Here is a 21,428-nt window from a genome sequence, read left to right on the forward strand (position 1 = left end):
TAGTGATGTAGCTTTTAAAGCATCAGTGACTTGGCCCAGACTTTTAGCAAACAACCAGTACTGGGTGTGAACTGCTTTGTCAATAAAGCTTCAGGTCATTAAAACCGTCTAGTTTTCTGTTTCTGAGTCATTAATACTATTATAATCATGGAATGCACCTGCATTCTTCTCAGGGCAGATTTCAACTTGCCCTGGTATGTTTTCCTCATAGAAATGCCATCTAAGAGGCAAAGAAGAACTGTCGTCAATACACACAGTTTAAGGGCTATATCAAGAATGATACCATTCCCATATTTCCACAAAGCTTATAACCTAGACAAAATGTACCCTCTTTCTTTCTTTATTATTATTTGGTTTTGTTTTTGATACCCGGGATTGAACCCAAGAGCATTTAACCACTGAGCCACATCCCCGATCTTTTAAAATTATTTTTAAATTTTGAGACAGGGTCTCACTAAGTTGCTAAAAGTCTTCTAAGTTGCTGAGGTTGGCTTCAAATTTGTTATCCTCCTGTCTCAGCCTCCTGGGCTGCTGGGATTACAAACATGCCTGGATCTCTCTTTATTTTGAAAAATATCTGAGAAAACTAAAGACCAGAGAGATTAACTGTTTTAATACAGTCGACGAATCACTTAGGGGAAGACCCAAATGGAAATTTTTGTCTTTTGCTTCATTACATGGAGTTTTCTACCATTCTTTGCTGCCAAAGACTATTTTCTAGAATCCTCCTGAGCATTCAAGTACAAACACATTCCACTGCAGAAGAAAATTCTATTAATTAGTAAGCAAGGGAAGTATCTGTATATTATAGCTGTAGCTATTACAATGTAATTTATGTCAGAGAGACTGAATATCTAAGTAAAGGAGGGAAATAAATTTTTGAAAAATCACTACATGCAAATCTGATTCTACTCAGATTATACCACATTTTGCTACCACAGAAAATGAAGCATAAAGAATCATTAAACATATCAGCTTCTTGGTGGGAAGTGCACTGTCAGCTACTGGAAGATATACTCTGCATACATCAGCAAAATCCAAGAAACTTGTTAGAAAAGTGTAATATCAGTTCTTAACTCAGACATACTGAGTCAGAATCTTTATTTAAAAAGGATACCCAGGAAATTCGCATGCTCATTAGAGTTTGAGAGGCATTGATCTAGAATGCAGGGTATATGGAAGAGTCTTGAACATATATTAAACTTGATTCTGAATTTAAAGACTCTTCTACTGGTTCTCTTTCTCTGGAGAGCCCTGATTGATGCAGAGGTTCACTTAACTGTGACAGAAGAGAGAAGTTATTTCTCCTCTTCTAAGGGAAAGTGTAATATGTCTTTCTGCTGAGTAATAGCTTTGACATAATATTGTGTCATCTATTGCAATAATTAAGACATTCAGATTCTTCAACTCTATGCAAAGCCTTGGTCTGCACTGATTCTTCCCTAATTCAAGATTTACACTGAGGAATAGGCAGGCCCAGTGCTTGCAGATAATTTTACCCATTTCTCAAGAATTTAACTTGATTATTTTCTTTATTTTAGGCTCTGGAGAAAATTTCAAACATCATTCATTTTAAGTCAAGTAACTCATGCAATCTTCCTTATTGAGGTCTTTTTATTTTTTCTAATCAATACTCCTATACCCTTGTCACTATAAATCTTAGACCAGAAACTGTACTTTAAAAAGAGCAATACACTGAAATCCTAATAAAGTCCAGAGTTTAGTTAATAGTAATATGCTGGTGTTATTTTCCTAGATTTGACAAACATATCCAGAAATATGATATTAAAGGAATCTGAAAGTGAGTGAGGGATATATGGGAATTCTCTGCAGTGTCCTTGAAACTTTTCTGTAAGCCTAAAATGATTACCAAATAAAATGTTTATGAAAAATAAGCAAAAAAGAGCAAAACATAATTTAAACTATTTTATAACTGATTCACACATAATTTTGGTAATGTGTACATCTCCCTATTCCTAATTTTGATATTATAACCATAGTTTCCAATAATTTTTAAAAATTATCTATTAGAACCCTACTACTCTATTGTGACCAGGTTTAAAAATGGCAACTAAATGTAGTCCAGGCTCATTTTTTAATAGAGTGATATTCTGATAAGTCTATTTGGGGATATTAACCATCTGTGACAGGCAAGTTTATTGGAAGCTACTCTTCTGGCATGGTTACACAAATCATGTTTTTACTCAAAAAATCAATAAGAAGATTTTTGTAGTTTACTTAGAGTTGAGCTCTAATTTATAATGGTTTTTCTATTTAACAAAGTTTTTTGAATGAGCTATTCACTGAACAATCTTTCCTTTTTTTTTTTTTTTTTCAGGGCTATCATTAGCAGCTTAAATTGCACCATAATTAAATTCCCATGTTGCATTTAGTATCTTTTTATCATTAGCCCTCCTCCTCCCAATCACTGAAGGAGGGAGGTCACACAATTGAAGTTCAGAACAAAGCATCTTTACCAGTCTGTGTGGGAGGATGTTTCTCTCTGGCTCCTTCCCTGGATTAGGGTTCTTATGATACACCAGGTCATGAACTGTGTTAACAAAAAAGGCCCACAGCTTTTACTGTGAAGTTTAATTCATCATGAATGACTGGAATTTTCTGCCTTGCTTGTTGAGTGTAGTTTTATTCTGAACTTCCTTCTTACTATATAATTTACCAAAGTCTGAAAAATGAAAGAGCTTGGTGATTCAATTTTAGTCCCAGATAAGTTATTATTTCCACTCTGTGATGGTTTATCTAAAAAGTTAACTTTGCTAAAAAAAATTCCATTGAGTATAAAATACAAAGGTGGGTCAGGATGGAATCCAGGTAAATCTTTCAGAAAGATTAGAAATGAAATGACCCGGATGTGCAGAAGTATAAGGTGACAAAGCCTCAGAGGTTAAGCCTTAGGAGTTTCATTTCCATTTTGTTGACTCTCTGTGTTATTCTGTTTAATACAATTCTTTGTTGAGCAAATAGTGTAGTAGCTGTCCAAGGTGCCCTAGTTTTTTGCAAGAGGTACACAGATGCATTTAGAAAGTGGTTTTGAGTATTAATTTTACAGAAATAATGATGGCAGAAATGCATTTCAATTTATTTTGGAAGTCTATCAGCTTTTATCAGTTTGGTACATGCTACTTTCCTACTAAAAATAGTGGTGAGTGTAAGTTCGTGCCTACACATGTGTACAGATAGATATGTGCTTGAGTAGGTATGTGTATATGTACACCTGTGTGCGTATCAATAGCTGAAATAAACTAACTTCAGGCAAACAGTGGGTGTGTATCCTGTATAGGCAGGTATCCCAAGTGTCTTTTTAACAATCTCTTCTGGGATGCTCTTTTCTCTTTTAGAGAAGGGGTCTTTTGATATCATCAACTACTCAGGAAAGAACATAATGAGAAGAAAAAAAAAACCCATTTTATACAATAGCATCTCTTTAGACCTTAAATTATGAAAAGTAGTGATTAGAAAAAAAAAGTTCATTGGTGAGTTTTGCAAAGTTGAATGATACCAGATTCACAAATTGCTCACATATTTTAGGAGAATGATTAAAGTTGAACTAATTGTCGAAGAAGCCTCTTCAAATGAACAATGCTAAGGATTCAACATCAACTCGGAAAACAGACGTACACTGCTTTTTGTAATTTTCGTGTACTAGAACATATTGGGATATTTAAGCTTTTAGTAAATTTAAAAATTTAACAGTTTGATGGCAGACTTGTGTGAGTGCGTGTACAAGTTGGCTTTGCTGCAAAATATTCCACAAGTGAAATCCAATCATTACTGATAAAAATTCTTCCCTAATCCAGGTTCTGATAGACCTAGTCTCCGGGGAGGGCAATGAACAGGCCTCCAGGAGCTGTTTTCCATTTTGAATTGTGTTCTGTGGCTCCAGTCAAGGGATCAGGATTAGATTCCTTGCAAAAACAGCTGTTCAGAGTGAAAACTTATTTTGCCACAGTCCCCAGAGCCTTTTAACATTTAACTATATGCACAAAGGCAGGTCTAACTCCTGTCATGATTCTCACTTTAGCTGGGCCCACAGAACGCCATATACACAGTTTTATGGCAGGCTCCAGTTCCATTCCCTACTTTACTTTTATTTCACCTACACTTCAAGTATAAGCCAGTTATCAACTCTCACGGAACCCTCAGTGAGCCATGTCCTTTCATCCTGGGCCCCCGAGAGCTGTGGCTTTCCTTCCCACTTCCCTAGCAATTCAGTTCTTCCTATTTGGGGGCCAGATCAGAACTGCTCTTCTTAAAGTACCTACATTTAACTAACGGCCTTTCTTGGGTTCTAAAAACAGATTTTAAAAGGATAATTTCTGGCCTCTACTCCCAGGAAACCTCTTTATTTCACAGGCCTTCATCAAAAAGCCTTCAGGGTCTTCAGAATATCAGAGAGCTCACACCAATATCTTCCAGCCTTTACACAAATAATGCCTAATCTCACTTACATGTAGAATCTAAAAAAAAAGTCAAATTCTTAGATTCAGAAAGAACAATGTGGTTACCAGAGGCTGGAGCTGGGGTGATCAAGAATGGGAAGATGTTAGTCACAGGGTACAGTTTCAGTTACATGGTAGAATAAGTTTTTGAGATTTATGGTACATGCCAGCAACTATAGTTGATCATAATTTAATGTTATTTCAAAATTACTAAGATAGTAGATTTTTACTGTTCATAGCACGAAAAAAGGTAAGTATGGTAAAGGATGTTTTAATTAGCTCGATTTAATCATTCCATAACATATGCATCTATCAAAAATCACACTGTGCCCCATAACTGTATTCAGTTGTTAGCTAATTAAAAGTAAAACTTAAAAGATGAAAAAGAATTCCAACCTTATGATTATCTTCAAACATAATATATATTAACATTTCTCCAAACTGTATATTTTCATTATTCACCATGAGCTTTCTGAGGAAGGATATGTTGATACAAAGATGCAGAACATGGTTCTGGAAGATGTTTAGCCAAGGCTAAATTAAGTCACTACTATTTTGTTGGGGGGATTTACTGAGGGTGGAACCAGTTATAGATGTGGACTGTTACTTTCTGATTTGGTCTGTGTTCCTAACTTACCTTGCTATCATTCCTATCAGAAGCACAGTGCCCCTGGGACTTCTTTGGGGAGACTGTTCTGGAACAGAAGGAACATAGATACCCGGCCTCTCGATAGTTCTGCCTGGCTATGGGATGGGTATTTCCTCTGATGTAAGAATTTTGATTTCTACATCAGTCCTATCAACTTATTATTCTCTTCTCCATTCCAGGAAGGAAATAGACTTTAGTCCTTGATTATATTTCTAGGGACATGTTTTCTTTTTCTGTCCAACTATATATTTCAATAAAAATTTGTGGGACCACCTGTGTCACAAACTAGCTTTACTTCTACTTTTGGTAATCCATTGTGATGTCCGTGTGTTACTTTAGTACTCTGTTGTTTACTTTACTGGCTATTTGGTAACTCGTGTGTTGATTATGCCAAGTCCCCTAAAGACCATGACAATTTTTTGCCTTTTACTTGAGACTGTCTATCAAACCACAATAGAAAGTGATTCTCAGACTTGACTGACTTTGTTGAACACTAACCAAATGCTTTTGTGATCTTTTTCTTCCATTTATCTATGGTCATATGAAATGGACAACTGTAAACTATCCATGCTGCTGCCAATATCTTGGCACTCAGCCTTCCTTTCATGTCATTTTTTAATCAAATGTTTGCAAGTCATTTAGGTGTAAACCACAAACCTGCAATTGTGTCTAAATTCTTACAGTGACTGTTTTCTTCTTGCCAGCATTTGAAGGAAGTTTTCTTGATCAGTTTTACTTTTGAGTGTGCAATTTGTGGTTACCTCCTGGAAAAAGCAGCATACTAATGAATTTCAGATGTGGCATGAATTACTTATTTGTACATTCGTGCAAAATCAAACACATTTGGGACAAATTTTGTTTACTCTCTGGTTTCAAAGAATAAAATTGTGCCAGGAATTCAACAAGTGCAAAGGCAATCCTTACAAAAGGGCAACTTGTTGATTTCAGAGAATATAGCTTGAGACTTTCTTCTGGAGGAAGAAATAATGAGCCAGTACCAGTGCACATTCCTGAAGTTACCCAGGCTTGCAATTCTACTCTAATCTGTTTCTTTGTGATTCTATGCGGAGAGAGAAATTCATTCCACAGATTAAGTGTTAACTAGTCTTAACAAGAATCTTCTTATCTTTGATGGGAAGTAAATCTTTGATAAAGTTTAAATTGTACAGAAGACACCAATGTGAATACCCTTCAAATATCTGATGACTAACAGAGTCTAAATGTAATAAGATGGTCAACTAAGCACCTTATTCTAAAAAGATCCCATATCACTTTGGTGACTGAAAGATGCATTAAAACCAAAGTCAGAGTCAACATCTCTCCTTTTTGTAAGCTTTATATGAACTAAACCTCCAAACAGCATTGCTTCATATCACAAGTTTGTGCCATGAGTTTAAAGGGGATCTTGAGGGGAGATAGAGCTAACATTTAGCACCGATCATTACCATAGCCAGAGTACAACTTTTCACCTACTGGCAATTTAAGGATAGTTATATTATTTCATCTTTGTAGTTTATGTATAGAGAGATGCAAGCCTTTCTTGTTTTTTTCAGATGTGCCTTTTCCTTGAGATTGTACATATTGAGTCCTTGCTTCAGGGATACAGTCCTAACCAGGACTCATGACCACCCATTTTCAGGAGTCAATGTACTGGTGACAACAGTAAGAAAAGTGAGATAAGGAAAATAATATATTATTCTACCCCACAGAACAACAATTTTTTTTTTAATGCTTTTTCTTCACCATCCCATGTCAAGTATTCTAACCCTGTCTTCTGATTTATACAATTGGATGTAGCTTCCTGAAGTTAAGATTAAGTTAGGGTATTGATTCTGACTTGAGCAGGCATCAGAATCTTTGTTAAAATGTAGATCACTGGATCCCATCCCCAGAGTTTCTGATTCAGTAGGTCTGGTATGGGACCCAGGAATCTGTATTTCTAATAAGTTGCCAGATGAGCTGATGCTTCTGGTGTAGTGACCAGTTTGGAAACTGCTGAGTTGGGTGTTTAATGGTATAATCTTTTATTACAGAAAAGAGATTATACTGATTTCTTCTTCTACCTCAAATGGTTGGCATTCAATTTTTTTTTTTTTTTTTGTCCTGGGAATTGAACCCAGGGGTACATAACTACTGAGCTACATCCCCAGCCCTTTTTATTTTGAGGCAGGGTGTTGCTAAGATGCTAAGTTATTGAACTTGGGATCTTCCTGCCTCGGCCTCTGGAGTTGCTGGGATTACAGGTGAGTGTCACTCTGCCCAGCTTGTCATTCAGTGTTTATGAAGGAATTTTAAGGACACTTTCTGATGGTGTGTGAATCAGATATGTATATTCTCACATGCACATTAAAAATATCTCAAATTGATTAAAAGTCAATGTCTACAATATTTTGAAAAGTAAATCATAAAACAACGCTAGATTTTTCAGGAGTAAATCAATCACTTCTATTACATTCCCTCAGCTTACTTAAAAAGTAATGAAGTTTTCCCTCAAGACTCAACTCCTTTCCATTTACATAGCTTTAGAAAATTTTCAGATACTCAAAGGTAGTTAACAACTAAAAACAATGAAGAACTATAAGCTGGTTAAATGCCCATTTTACTTTCTGCTTTAAGTATTTTTTTGGTTAATATCATAATTTACTCTATAAAATTATAGCCTTCTTTCTGCAAAATGTCTATTTTCTTAGATCAAAGCTATTCATTGGGCTGTGTAATTATATACAACAAAATTTAGGCATTTCCTTACAAAACAAACCAGATACCCTAATGACATTAGTAAGATCAACAGAAGGGCAGTGTTTAAAAGCTGTTTGGTAATGACAATACCAGGTATGATGAGCCACTTGATTACACTATAATTTATAAATCTTCTTTTGGATATGAGACTACTTAAATTCAAAATGAAAGAAGTCAAAGAAAGGTGTCCCTCCTCTTTGGGAGGCTATACATGTTAGTTCAAGTCTCTCTTTTTTAAAGTAGATTTATAGACAATAACTTGAATTTATTTCCTTTTCAAAACAGTATTTTAGCTATCCTTCTGTTTATAAAGAAATGTGCAGAACATAATGGATGGTAACCAAGAATGAAGGTTTTTTGCTTTTTTTTTAAGCTGAGCATAATTTCATGTTTCTTTAGACTTCTATAAAGAGCCAAAAAAAAAAAAAAAAGTCCACACATGCTTTAAAAAATGTTTTACTTGCTCCTTGCTCCTGCTTCACAGGTAATAATGATTAAAAATAAAATAAAATCATCGAAAATACAGCTGAGAGTTAAAAAAATTAAATCTTTAGCAAACTGAAAAATTTATAATCGAAGCTTGGTCCTTAATTTGGCCATGTGGAAATGTGAAAAGATGAGCTGGTTATGGTATGACATATATCTAAGTCTGTAGGTGCTAATGTCTAGGTATTCCATCTGTGTAAAGTCTAAAACAATGTGGAGACCTGCTCATTGGCAAACTGACAAGTGGGATCCCAATAACTGCACAGGAAGGCTCTAAGTAATGAAAAATCCATGAAGTTTGGTTTTGGCTTTGAAAAGTTTAAAACGAATTTAAAAAAATAGTCTCACTAGAGACACAATGCCTTAAGTGAACTAATGACTCTAATGTTAAGACTTTCTCTCTTGGCTATGAACTGCATGGGGTTTGGTTCTAGGGGTGTATATGCTGGGGTGATGAACCATCCTATTTGCCTTGGTTTGAGGTGTTTCCAGAACCATGGGACTTGCAGTTTTCAAACCAGGTCAGTCCTGGCAGATGGAGACAGTTGGAACCCCTCGGGTATGTTTTCACATCTCTCAGTGACACCTTATATAATATAAGCCAGGAAGTGTGCTCTGGATTTGGCTCTATAATCAGCTTCATTAGGCATCTGTACTGAGTTCATTTCTTGATGGCACAGTTTCTTTAGCATGTTAGTAATCATATCTGTAAATCTTGACTGAGCTGGTGATGGCTTAATTACTAGCTATGCAAAATGCCCTATTTTTAATTTTTTGAAAGTTAATTAAGCAAATTAGGCACTTGATGCTTTTTCTTTTTTTTTTGCCAGTTCCCAAATGATTTTTTTTCCCTACAAAAATGGGCTCTTAGAAACTTATATGTGATTTTAAAAAAATCTTTTCTTGACTTGAGCTAGTATTTTTCACTCCTTCTTTTGAGAAGGATTACATTGAGACTTTGTAAAAACAATGTAGAAAATCAAGCATGAGCCATCAATGGGTTATAATAAATCCCCTATTTATACCTCTTCCTTTTGGCATAGATAAATATCTGCTGTCTTTGAGGTAGGTGATATCTCATGGAAACAACTAATTATTAAAACTTTATCCATGCATGACTCCAGGTATGTAACACCGAAGTGATTGTCATGTAATTCTACAGCTGCCAATGATAACACTAGTTTTGTGAAACTCTCCCTACCTTCATTTGGCTAAAACTGAAAAAACAAAACAAAACAAAACAAAAAAACAGTTGAGTCTGACTTGCTCATTGGATATTATGTTGTATTTCAAGCCTTTTCTTTTTTTTGTAAAAAACTGAGAACTCTGAAAAAATACATGAAAAGGAATAAAAACATGTTTTCACTAAACTGTTGACACAGACAGCTGGTTAAAATTCATATTTATAAAACAGTGTACATTAAAAAATCTAATATTATGTAAATTAGTAGGAACTCTGTGATTGGTATAGGGCATTCAAAGGCAAAGTTGATTTTTAAGACTGAGACATGGTACAGATCTCAACCCTTACATTAAAAAAAAAAAAAAAACTCTTAGTTTTAGGTTATGTAATGATAAACTGTACCTGTTGAAAAGTATATGTGGAAAAAAGAAATATTTTTTGTACAAATATGACTCATAAGGAGGCATTCACTATTCTTACCCAGCCGACCATGGTAAATGTGTTTGGCTTACTGGGCAGAAGTATGCAACATTTAAAAGGGAGTGGAGATCTTTATTAAAACAGAAGGCTCCTCAAACTGCATGATGATGTCAGGAATATAGGTCCTTGGAGCACATTATTGTTTTAAGCAGAGGTCCCCACACTTTCACATTGGTTATAAAACGTTATTTTGTGCTGCTGGCCTGGAATGAGAATGTCATACATCTGCAGGCAATTAGAAGAACCTGGACTGCATGTTTGATTAGCTCAATAATAAATGGGCACAAGTGTGACTCGACTTATGTTAGTCAGATTCCCTAGACAGATTATCCTGTTGTTATCATATGAAATAACCCCCCTTTATCAACAATTAAGTAAATCCACATTTATGGGCACTTTGTAAAATTGTAAGGTGGGAAGAAATCCAACTTGAGCCTTAAGTCATCCAAAAAACTTTTAACCCTACTTTCGATGGTACAGATCCCAATCTGAAATTTTAGAAATCGGCTCAATTATATAGAACTGTTTGGGTTGGAAATACCCTGTTTGTACACAATAAACACATCGGTATTTAAATTTTCTATAAGAAGGTAATTAATAGTTTCAGTTTATAACTAAAAGAAAAATCCCAAAGAAGCAGAATTAGAAATGTCTTAATATGTTAAAAGTAATTTTGGAAGGTAGTCTAAATATAATCAAGAAAAATTAAATGGAATTTCATTTTCATTATTCAAAGTGTAATTTCTACTTTGACCAATGTGTATTAAGTCTTGAATATTTCATTCTAGAATTCTTTCATGCAGTTTTAGGCAGTATTCTTAAATTCAACCATAAGTGTCAATGATGGACTATAAACCACTTTGGGCAATAACCCATTCATTTTCTGTTTTTTTTTTTTTTTTTAAATCTCCCAAGTACTTTTAAATTTCTAATATCTGAAAGACTAAAAATAACTCAAAACAGAAAAGTCAGTGCTGAAATCCAACAAAATTTTTAAATTCCAGGAAACATACCACCAAATCTTCCAATCTAATTATATTTTTAAATAACAATTAAAAGTTTGTATATCTTAAATAAACTCAAGGTAATTTTAATCCATATTCACCCAGATACATATATAAAAATAACCTCATCAGTTTATCTCCTTGACATAATCCTTAAATTAAATATCAAAATATCAAGCAGATGCTGAAACATTCATCATCAATATTGGAATTCTGACTCATGACAGTAACACGAAACAGATGCTCAAATGATGCTCCCTCTGAAAAGTGACACCATCCCTGCATGGGTTAGCTCTTGATGTGGGGTAACTTAAAATTTGCACACCAAATATGAAATAATAAAAGTCAGAGCATGATAGATTTCCTTACCTATAAGCCATTTAAAATCTATTGTCTCTTATACAGAAGATAAAATGAAGCACTGGTGAATAGGACAGCATCTCAGGGTACAAGGAGATTCACCTTCCACTGATTGCAGTAGCTCCATGACCCCAACTGGGTGGAGGAAGGGGGGTGTTCTCTTCCTCACTCAGAAGCTGGAGATGAGAACTCCTGGGTCCTTTCCATTGGCCAGTGTGCATGTGCCATGCACTTATGTGGTGGTGACAAGGAGCCCCATAACATGGGTTCTGCATAGTTAGCTCCTAGCAGTGTGAAAGGAGTCCTACAGCCCCATCTCATTAACACATTCTCCATTAATCGGGCAGCTCTGAAAGGGTTTGCTAAGAAGGAAAAGGGAAACAAAATCCCTAGCACAGTCCAGTTAGCTAATACCCTACATGTCTTCAAAGCCTGAGATTCTTATCGCTGTGCTAGCATGAGTCTACAGCTGTTTCTAGAATACACAGTGATGTGTACTCTCTGTGAAAATAAACAGAAAAGCCCAGGCAGACGGTGCCATGGTGCAAGTGATTGAAGCAAAATGTGCTCAAATGAGAGCTTTAAAAGAAGTAAACGTGAACAGTGGAGACTCCCTCCAAGGTAGTGAGGCAGGAGCCCTGTGTCTTTATTGCTGAATGAGGAAAATACGTCAGTATTTTGATAAATTCAATGACAACAAAGCTTGAGAAACCAATGGGAGACATTTATGGAGCACTATTTCAAATTCCAGACAAATCACCTGACTGCTACTTCTGACAACTGTGACTCTGGTGCCCGCCTGCCGGGGGGGTTTGAAAGCCAGATCTGCACTTCCACCTGTGTGACCTTCAGTTCTCAAACTTGGCTGCATGCTGAACCACATGGGGTGCTTTTAAAAAATACTGATGCCTGGAATCTACCTCTGGGAACAGTTATTTAATTGTGCTAGGGTGTGGTTTGGCCATTGAGAAAGTTTTAAATGTTCCTAAGTGACTATAAATAGGGACAGTGATGGGAGGGGAGGGAACCACTGATGAACTTTCTGAGCCACAGTTTCCTCACTTGGAAAACAATAGCAACACTGATGACAACTACGTTTTAGGATTATTGCAATGATTAAACATGCCAGGGTGGACAAAGCACTCAGCACAGTGTCTCACCGGAAGCCCTTGGTAAACATGAGCTACTGCTATTGTTCTTAACCAGGGTTGTGCTTGGGTGAGAACCTTCTTGATAGCATAGTAAGTCATGCTCACCTTGGCACACGTTGTGATCGCTTTGCTCGTAGCCTGCTGCACACTGGATCCGATGGGAAGGGTTGGAGGGAATGCGCTGAGGGTCAGCTGGGTTCCGCCGGATGACAAAGTTATTTCGGCCAGTCTGTACTTCAGGGCCTGCGACTGCAGCAGCACTGGCCACAAAACCACCCCCAGGCACCACTCCACTGGTTGCCATGCTACTGGCAGCTACACCCCCGGTGGCTGCGCCTGAGGCTGCTTCAGCTGCTGGTGTTTCTAGCTGAGGTTGTTCATTATTGACAATAATCTGGGCTGTTTTAGGAAGGCATAGGTATCCTCCATAGTGGTTGACACATTTCATTCCACCTTTGCAAGCGTCAGGGACAATGTCACATTCATCAATATCTGTGGTCAGGAATACAATAAGTCAGCAATCTTTTTAGAGGGAAAATGGAACATGTAACTGTATGCACGTGCCTTTTTGATACAATACAAACAGGACAGCAAGAGCAACACAAGAGATGGAGACAGAAAGTTGTGTTCAGATGGGAAGTCCTTGAGGCCGGCTCACCTTTGCACTGCTGTCTTACAGGGTCCCACTCGTAGCCATCAGTACATTGCTGCAAAGAAAACATCAAAGATGGAGCCAGAAGACAATTGGTTGTTTCCCTAAGAAGACACTCAAAATCATGCTCATGGGCAACAATCCTTGGGCTGGGGTCCTAGATATACAAGATGGGTAACTTAACATTCTCGAGCTTTCCTTGTTTTAAAGACAAGTCTATGCATTGGTTTGCTTCAGGATTCCCTTCTCAATCAGCCACTGTCTGAACTCTTGGGTTTGGTACAGTTGCCCATCACCATCTTTCTTGAATCCTTTTCTCTGTCTTGAGATTAATCTTCTTCAGTCTCTCTGACTACACTATTATTCATCCCCTTTCCCACATTGTAAATTTTACCGAAAAAGACAAAACATTCACCAGGTTCTTCCTTCCCCCAGCCCTGACATCTTCCTTCTCTCTAAATCCTCCTGAGCAATCAAGCTCCTGGCTTTGCTCACCATGATTAGCTGCTTCTCACACCCGGCCTTCCCCTTCACTTTATTTCTTATGGGTTCTCTCTTGTTCACTCCCTGAACAAGCCATCTATCAAGCACGTAGGGATTGTCCTAGGCCCTGTGGATGCAAAGATAATGAAGACCTTGCCCCAATCCTCAAGCAGCTCATGGGCCAGAAGAGGAGACAGGTAGCTGGACAAGTTGGAGCAAGATGTCAGTGGTGTGGCACAAGGGTGTATGTGGAAGGGGTGAGGCACTCTGCCCTGGGCTGAGGGGTGGGTATGAACAAGGCAGAAGGAAAGGCTTCACAGGGGAGGTGACAGGTGAATTGGGCTTTATGGAATGAGGAGGATTTTCCTAGGGAGATGTGGTTCTTCTAAGAAGGAAGACCATTGTGAGCCAAGGCACAGAACTGTCAGAGGGAAAGGACTGGAAGTAGTTCTGGGTGGGGGAGTGAGGTTAGAGAGGTGGTCAGGGCCAAATGCAGGAAGCCTTTCCTTGGGATGGAGGGAACTAGATTCTACCCAGAAGGTCCCTGAATCTCAAGCTTTATTATGCCTTAGGATGAATTATCTAGGGTGCTTTTTAAAATGTGGATTCTGATGCACTCCCAAACAAAGGATCTGATTCTATAGGTCAGGGTCAGAGACCTGGAATCTGAATTCTTAATAAATATCCCAGGTGATTCCCAAATAGGTCATCTATGGGCTACATCTTGAGAAAAGTTACTGTAGGTGCTAAGAGTCCCCTGCAGAATTTTAAAGCTCCAGAGACAATTTGATCAGATGTTTGCTTGAGAAAGTCATGGTGAGGAAGATGCTTCAGGAAGGATTATGCAAAAATGGAGTAAACAAACAAACAAACAAACTAGATCCTTTTAACAGAACCAAGAATTCCTCATTCAACAAAGGATGTACGGCAAATAACTAGCTGAATGGAGGAAGAGATATCCTTTGAACTATTTAACTGACATCTGAAATTTACCAGGATGATAACTAAACTTATGTTATTTCCCAGACTATTTTTTTTTTCTATTTTCCCCCAACACTTCCAAGGTACCACTACTACCTTTCTCAAGACCCATGAACATGAGCTTTGACTTCTCTAATTGTTTTCCTTCGGGCTCTGCCTACTTGAGTCTGCTTCTACATTGACCACAGTAGCCACATTTCTGCCTACTACCTTCCCTGGCCTCATGAGGCGACAAGGCTCTTGATCTAGACATTCTGCAGTAGCCCCGATGATAATCATTTTTGCTCTATTGATTACTAAGAGCTCACAGTGGGCTGCACACCTCTCATAGCTCATTATTATCATCTCCAGGTTCTCTCCACCCCCAGCGCCAGCCCATCTGCCCTCCTAGCTTTGTCTTGGCCATTTCACCCCCAGTAAATGGTGATGTCACACTCTCTGACTCAAGTGCATCTTTAGCCTTTCTAGATCAATCTGAGGTCATAACTTCTTCAAGAACCAGCCCAGTATCTTCTTTATTATGTTGGCCAGCACTGACATTAATCACCTCTTTGCTTTTCTATTTCTTTAGCAATGTATATAATCTGTATAATATTATTTGTATTTACTTAGTAACTTTGTAGTTTTCAATGATGCCTCCCTAAGGTAAATTTCCTGAGATAGAAGGCTGAATTTTCTTAGTAAACAAATAAACTAAAATTTTTTAAAATTATTGTTATTATTTTTTTGGTACTCTGGATTGAACCCAGAGGTACTTTACCACTGAGCTACATCCCCAGCCCTTTTTATTTTTTAATTTTGGGACAGGATCTTGCTAAGTTACTGAGGGCCCTGCTAAATTGCTGAGGCTGGCCTGGAACTTGTAATGGTCCAACTCAGCCTTCCAAAATGCTGGAATTACAGGCGTTTGCCATCTTGCCTGGCCACTTAAATTCTTTGGACAGTGATGAGAGATGCTTATGCAGATATTTGTTGAGTCAGTAGCTGCCTAAAACCAGCCTTCAATATGGAAGGGGAATATGAGGTTGTCTTGTATAAGCCCATCCTTCCAAAATGTATCTTTCAAACCAGGCAAAGATGGCAGTTCACTTGAATAATCTGTATGGTAAGTAGTGAAGACTTGCAGTTGGTTGTAGCTATTTAGTTCTAGAACATTTTGGACCTATTATTAAACAAGCCTAGACTGAATTTAGTTTTACCACTTGCTGGCTGTGTAGTCATGTGCAAGGCAGACACTCCTTCTGGTCTTCGGTTCTGTCATCAGCAGGAGGAGCATGATGCCACTTACCTCTTAATTTGCTGTGATGATGAAAGGAGATAGTGTCTCCATAGTGGAGTACTTGAGAATAGGTATCTCTTGTCCTTTATGTCCTTTAACTATGGATTATTAGGCATACACAATTCAAAAGAGAAGAGACCTAATCTTAGCACAAAAAGGGCATCATATCTGGAAAATCTATTAGAATAATAGTGAACCCTGGTTAGTAGTCTTAAAACTACAGTGCTTAATCTACAGGAAGCTTTCTCTACTAAAAATAAGTTAGATTTAGGCTATTAGCAAACAGAAGGGCATAAAGTAAGCAATTGTAAAGTCAATAAAGTCTTTTATTATATGATTACCAAAGGGAAAAGCAAATTAAATTTTAGTTCCCTGAGAAGGTAGTAAGTTTAACCAGAATAATAAAACATTTTCATTTGAAGATAAACAGCACATGCATTAATTTCTCTTGCTTTATTTATCTTCAGCAGAGGAAGCAACTGCATTTAACATCAAGTTAACAAAATATTTATATTATACTATTTTATTTACAATTGATCTCAACAACAAAAAAGAAACATTTGCCAGATGAATACTAACATTCTGGGGTTTAAAAAATAGTGAGATAATGTTTATTATCAATAATTGACATAAGATCACTTTTAAACTTAAAAAAATTTCTTTTGCATTCTTTTGAGTATGATTACTTAATTTTTAAAATTGGGAGCAAATAGAAAAATGTGTTTTTCATATTCTGAACCAGGACAAATGTCATTCACTTCACAATAGACAAAAAACTAGAAAACACAAAACAGAGATGCAAACTCACCACAAGTGAGGTAAGTCCTGTCTTGCTCTGTTCTCACCATGTCTATTTTTGGCAGTGGGAGTGGTCAGATGATATTTTTAACATTTCATTATATATTGGTTATATTCATGCATTAACTAGTTAATCAAACACTATTTGGAAATATCAGGGATACTAATAAAAAATGCAAAGCAGAGTTGCACAAACTGCATTTTAAATCTGCTTTAGCCAACACTGAATCCTGTAGGGTACTTATGTGAGTTATACTATAAGTGAATATATAGCCTTTATAAATTTAATAAAGGCTGCTTCCATGACAAAAGTCACATGCACAAATGGGATGTTGTGCTTATATCATGCTTGACATTCTTATTTGACTTGCTGTTAATCTGCACTTATTGATTTCATTGGCATGTATGTAGGAATCCAAGTTTCCTGATTTCTTACATCCATTAATTTATTAAATGTGTTGGAAACATGTGGCTTACTTTGATTTTAATTTTACATGGGTTTCCTTTCTTTTGTTCTCATACAAATCATTACATTTTTTTTTTTGGTCTTTATCTCAATTGGTGATCTAAATGAACTTTTAAAAGGATTCTGGGCAATTTACAACAAATCTTAAATGTGAACCATACTAAAGTGGTGTTTAATTTATTACCCGTAACAGAATACAGCCGGCATTCACTGGCAGGGGTGGGTAAAATCTTTCTTGTGTCATAGAATCCCACTGAACATTCTTATCTCAAATTCCATCTCCCCCTTACCGTGTATGTGATGGTTTCTTCGGTGTCCTGTGATTCGACCAGCGCCAGAGTCAGCATAGTTAGAAAAAGGGCTTTCAACATTGTGAATCTCAAAGAAAACACAGGACAAAATCGATGTTTAGTATCTGCTGCGGGGGATGGGACGCGCGCGGGGGTGTGTGTGGGGGACTTCAGTAGTGAAGTAACAGGCAAGACAGGGAGGGTCGGGAGGCCAAGGCTCTACAACACCCAACTTCTCATCTGCTTTCTCATTTCTCCTCCCCCTCCCCAACCTTTCCGGTAGCCACCAAACAAGGCAGCAAAGACTGAAAAGGGGCTGCAGAATAGCATTTCTCTTTATTCCATTCATCCATATTCAGAGGACATTCGGCGTGTATTTTATACTGCACTTACACAGCAGACTCCAGAAAAAAAGGGAATTGAGGAAAATCAAGAGTAATTAATTTTAAAGGCGATGGTGAATCCCTTCTCCCCCCCCCGGGGGGGGGGCGGGTGGAAGTAGGGTAGTAAATCTCTATTCCCTTGAACTTTAAGGATTTCCCTATACGCTCACCTCCAGCTAGTGAAGTTCCTTGCATAGCTCAGCAAAAATACCTGCGAATCAATATGAATTACATGGCCTCAAACTTTTTTTCCCCCCTTAACAAAATATCAAAACAAAATTCGGAAAGCAATCTCCTCCCAGTTCTAGTAAAATACTGGAGCTTCCCACATCCCTCAGAGCGTCCCACATCCTTCAGTGCACACTCTCAAAGTGCATTTCTGCACATAGCTTTGCTTAAAAACCTCAGGTTCTGTAGAGGAGCAGCCCAAAGCTTCTGATTCCCTTGTATTTTATCAATCCCTAGGTCCCCGACCTGCTACCTTCAGGATCCCGCTGCCTAGGGGCGGAACCGTGGACCGCGCGGCGGCCCCCGGGGTACCAACTTTGGGGCAGCGGGCCCTGGCGCCTCCAGCGACGTAAGGTCCCCTTTCTCAACTCTAAGCTAAGAGGCGGTTGTCCGTCAGAGCTGCTTAGCGCTCCGGCTTCTATTGTAGCTCCTGTGGAATCCAAGTGCAGCTTAAATTTCTCACATGGGTCTCCTGAAATCTTCAAAACTACGTTTACAGGCAATACCCTGCCTGTTGGTCGTAGGCGCGCACACACCCAACAGATGTCAGGAGCACTCGCACGCGCTGACAGATCGCATTCCTAGACCGCACACCTCCACCTCCCTTTCTGCCTGAGAGACCTTGCACAGTCCCGGGCAGTTCTCGGGCGCTCTGCACCTCGCAGGTCACCCCATCTTACTCCCCGGCGCGCAGCCTCGGGGGTGCTGGGCGTGCTTGGTGCGATCCCCCGTAGGGGGCTCCTACCTGCGCTGCGGTGCTGCGCTCCTGGCCGGGGCAGCGAGGGGAGTGCGCAGGGGAGGGCAGCCCGGTGGGTCTGAACTGGCGAAGTCTGGCAGCTGCTGCGGCGGCAGGAGGAGGAGGAGAAAGGGAGGGAAACGGGGAGGGCGAAGGGGGGCGGAGGAGAGAGCGGAGGGAGGCGCAAGCGCCCAGCCAAGCGCTGCAAGCCCGCGGGGCAGCGCGCCGCGCAGCTGGTTCTGCGCCCCCCAGGGCGGGTCTACGCCGCCCAGAGCTTGCACTCCCCTCCAGTTCCGGAGTTTTTTGACTCACCGGGACCCCAGGCCTCAGAGAGTACATTTGAGAAGTGATGCTCTGCTTTTGAATCAGCGTTGGTGATGCTCAGGGACTACAGGGAGATTTCTTGGGTTCTAAGAGGGGCAAACGTTTCTCCTTGAAAGTTTCAAAAGTTGTTTTTAAAAATTTTTCCCTAGTAGGTGAATCCTAGAATACATTAATCCTATCCACAGAAATGGTCCTCCTCCCCCGCTTCTTCTTTATCTCCTTCCTTCCTTTTCTTTATTTCTTGGCTGCTGCTTCTTCTTCTTCTTCTTCTTCTTCTTCTTCTTCTTCTTTTTTTTTTTTAGGGAAAAGGTGATTCCTCAAATAAACAAAAATGAGAATTCCTGTATTCATTCAACAAATATTTGTGGCCTACTGTGTGCAAGGTGTTGGGAAGGGGGCCATGGAATTCACCCCAACCAAATTGTGAGGAGAGGTTTACTTTTGGTTTTTCAACCCTCGCTTTCCAGTGGTTCTCCTTTCTCCTCTGCAGTTTATCTTTTCTTCTGCTGGTTCACTTGATGGAGTCCCCAACGCTGCTTATTCAAAGTTGGGGATTTTGCTTCTTCCCCCTTTCACCTAATGGTGGAATTTTAGGAATCTGGACAGAGATTTTTTTTTTTCTTTTCACTGTATCATATCACACAGATTGGAATTATCTCTGAAAGCTGCAACTTTAAAATCAGATTAATAGTTTGCTTCCGTGGCAGCTGTGCCTATTAAGAACCAAACCATCAAATACAGAGATTACCTGCAAACAAGGAGGGATTAAGAACTAAACTCTGCCTAAGAATAGGTGTGACCAAGAGTGGGAAGGTGGTAGAGACTACAGGAGAGAGAAGTTTCTCATGGGTACCCAGACCTTGCCAGCTTGGTGAAAAGTTTTGCATTATTGGACAAGCTCAGAGGAGCTCCATGACCTTCCTTGAACCTTATCTGAACATACAGGGTGTTGATAATTGTATTGAAGATTTTTATTATCAAAATTCCAGTACATCTTTTCCACAGACATTAATAACATTTAAACTTTCCTTTTTTAAAATGGATCTTTACTTTTTTATACAGTAAAAGATCTATCCAGGTGTTTTCTTCTATTTCATTTGAACTCTTTTTACTTGTATTCAGCTCTTTCTCTAGAAAAATGAGGTGAAAACTCTTATCTGCAGCCTGGATCTCTTCCGGTATATCCAACTGTGGACTTGTCTTCATTTAGACATCTAATGGACATTTCATACTGATCACATATGCTGGTCTCATCTTCACCCACCTGTTTTACCAGCTCAATTAATAGAATTTTCATCTTTCCATTTGCTCAGATCCAAGATCATGGATTCATGCTTGATTTCTCTTTTTCTCACATTCAAGTCTTCTAGAAAACTCTGTTGGCTTCACCTTCAAATAATATCCAGAATTGGACCACTTCTCATTATCTCCTTTGCAGACATCCTAGTCTAAGCTACTGCGTTTCCTATCTCAATTATTCCAACAGTCTCCTGATTGGTCTCCCTGCTTACACTGTTGTTCCCCCTGCAGCCCTTTTCCCAGCAGACGTTCATGTGAATGAAATTATATAGTATATAATCTCTTGGGTCTGACTTCCTTCAGTTAGCATACTTTTGAGATGTATCCTTGTTAGGAGTATCAGAAAGATTTTAATTATCAAAAAATTTTTATTATCAATTTTGATAATAAAAACCTTATTCCTTTTTATTGTTACATAGTATTCCATTGTGTAGCTATACTCCAATATGGACATTAGCACAGAAATATTTGTGTGGGCATATATGTTTTCTATTAGGTAAATAGGAGTACAATTGCTAGGTTATATGGTAGAGGTATATTTAACTATATAAGAACATGCCAAAAATATTGTCTGAAGTAAGTGTACCATTTTACATTTCCACCAGCAAAATATAATATAAAATATAATGTAAAATGGTACACTTACTTCAGACAACATTGTCCCACATCATGACAACACTTGCCAATATAAATATTGCCAGGTATTTATCATGTTAGCTATTTTGTTGCTGTTTAAGTGGTATTTCATTATGGTTTTATTTTATAATTTTCTGATGTTGAGTGCTAAACATTTTGCACATGCTTATTATCTATTAATGTATCTTCCTTTCTGAAAGGCCCATACAAATCTTGTTTATTTATTTATTACTTCTTTTGTCTTATTATTAGTTGCAAGTGTTTCTTATTTTTTATTTACTTATTTTTAAAGAATAGTTCCCGCAAGTCCTTTATTGGATATTAATTTTTTTGAATATTTTCTCCTAGTCTCTCTTGTTTTCTC

At 38.2% G+C, this 21,428-nt stretch overlaps 1 protein-coding gene across 1 annotated transcript in view; it reads right to left on the minus strand.

The window, feature by feature from the left end:
• Window positions 1-18,910, minus strand: part of Efemp1 (EGF-like fibulin extracellular matrix protein 1) — a 55,683-nt gene extending 36,773 nt beyond the window's left edge. Inside the window, exons 1-4 of the mRNA XM_076832864.1 lie at window positions 18,815-18,910; window positions 17,459-17,546; window positions 13,168-13,216; window positions 12,615-13,001 (exon numbers count right to left, since the gene is read on the minus strand). Coding sequence (XP_076688979.1) covers window positions 12,615-13,001; window positions 13,168-13,216; window positions 17,459-17,539 — 517 coding nt within the window. The 5' untranslated portion in view covers window positions 17,540-17,546; window positions 18,815-18,910. The remainder of the gene's footprint in view (window positions 1-12,614; window positions 13,002-13,167; window positions 13,217-17,458; window positions 17,547-18,814) is intronic.
• Between the last annotated feature and the right edge of the window lie 2,518 nt (window positions 18,911-21,428).

Source organism: Callospermophilus lateralis, chromosome 14 (genome assembly GCF_048772815.1).
Source record: "Callospermophilus lateralis isolate mCalLat2 chromosome 14, mCalLat2.hap1, whole genome shotgun sequence".
NCBI lineage: Eukaryota > Metazoa > Chordata > Mammalia > Rodentia > Sciuridae > Callospermophilus > Callospermophilus lateralis.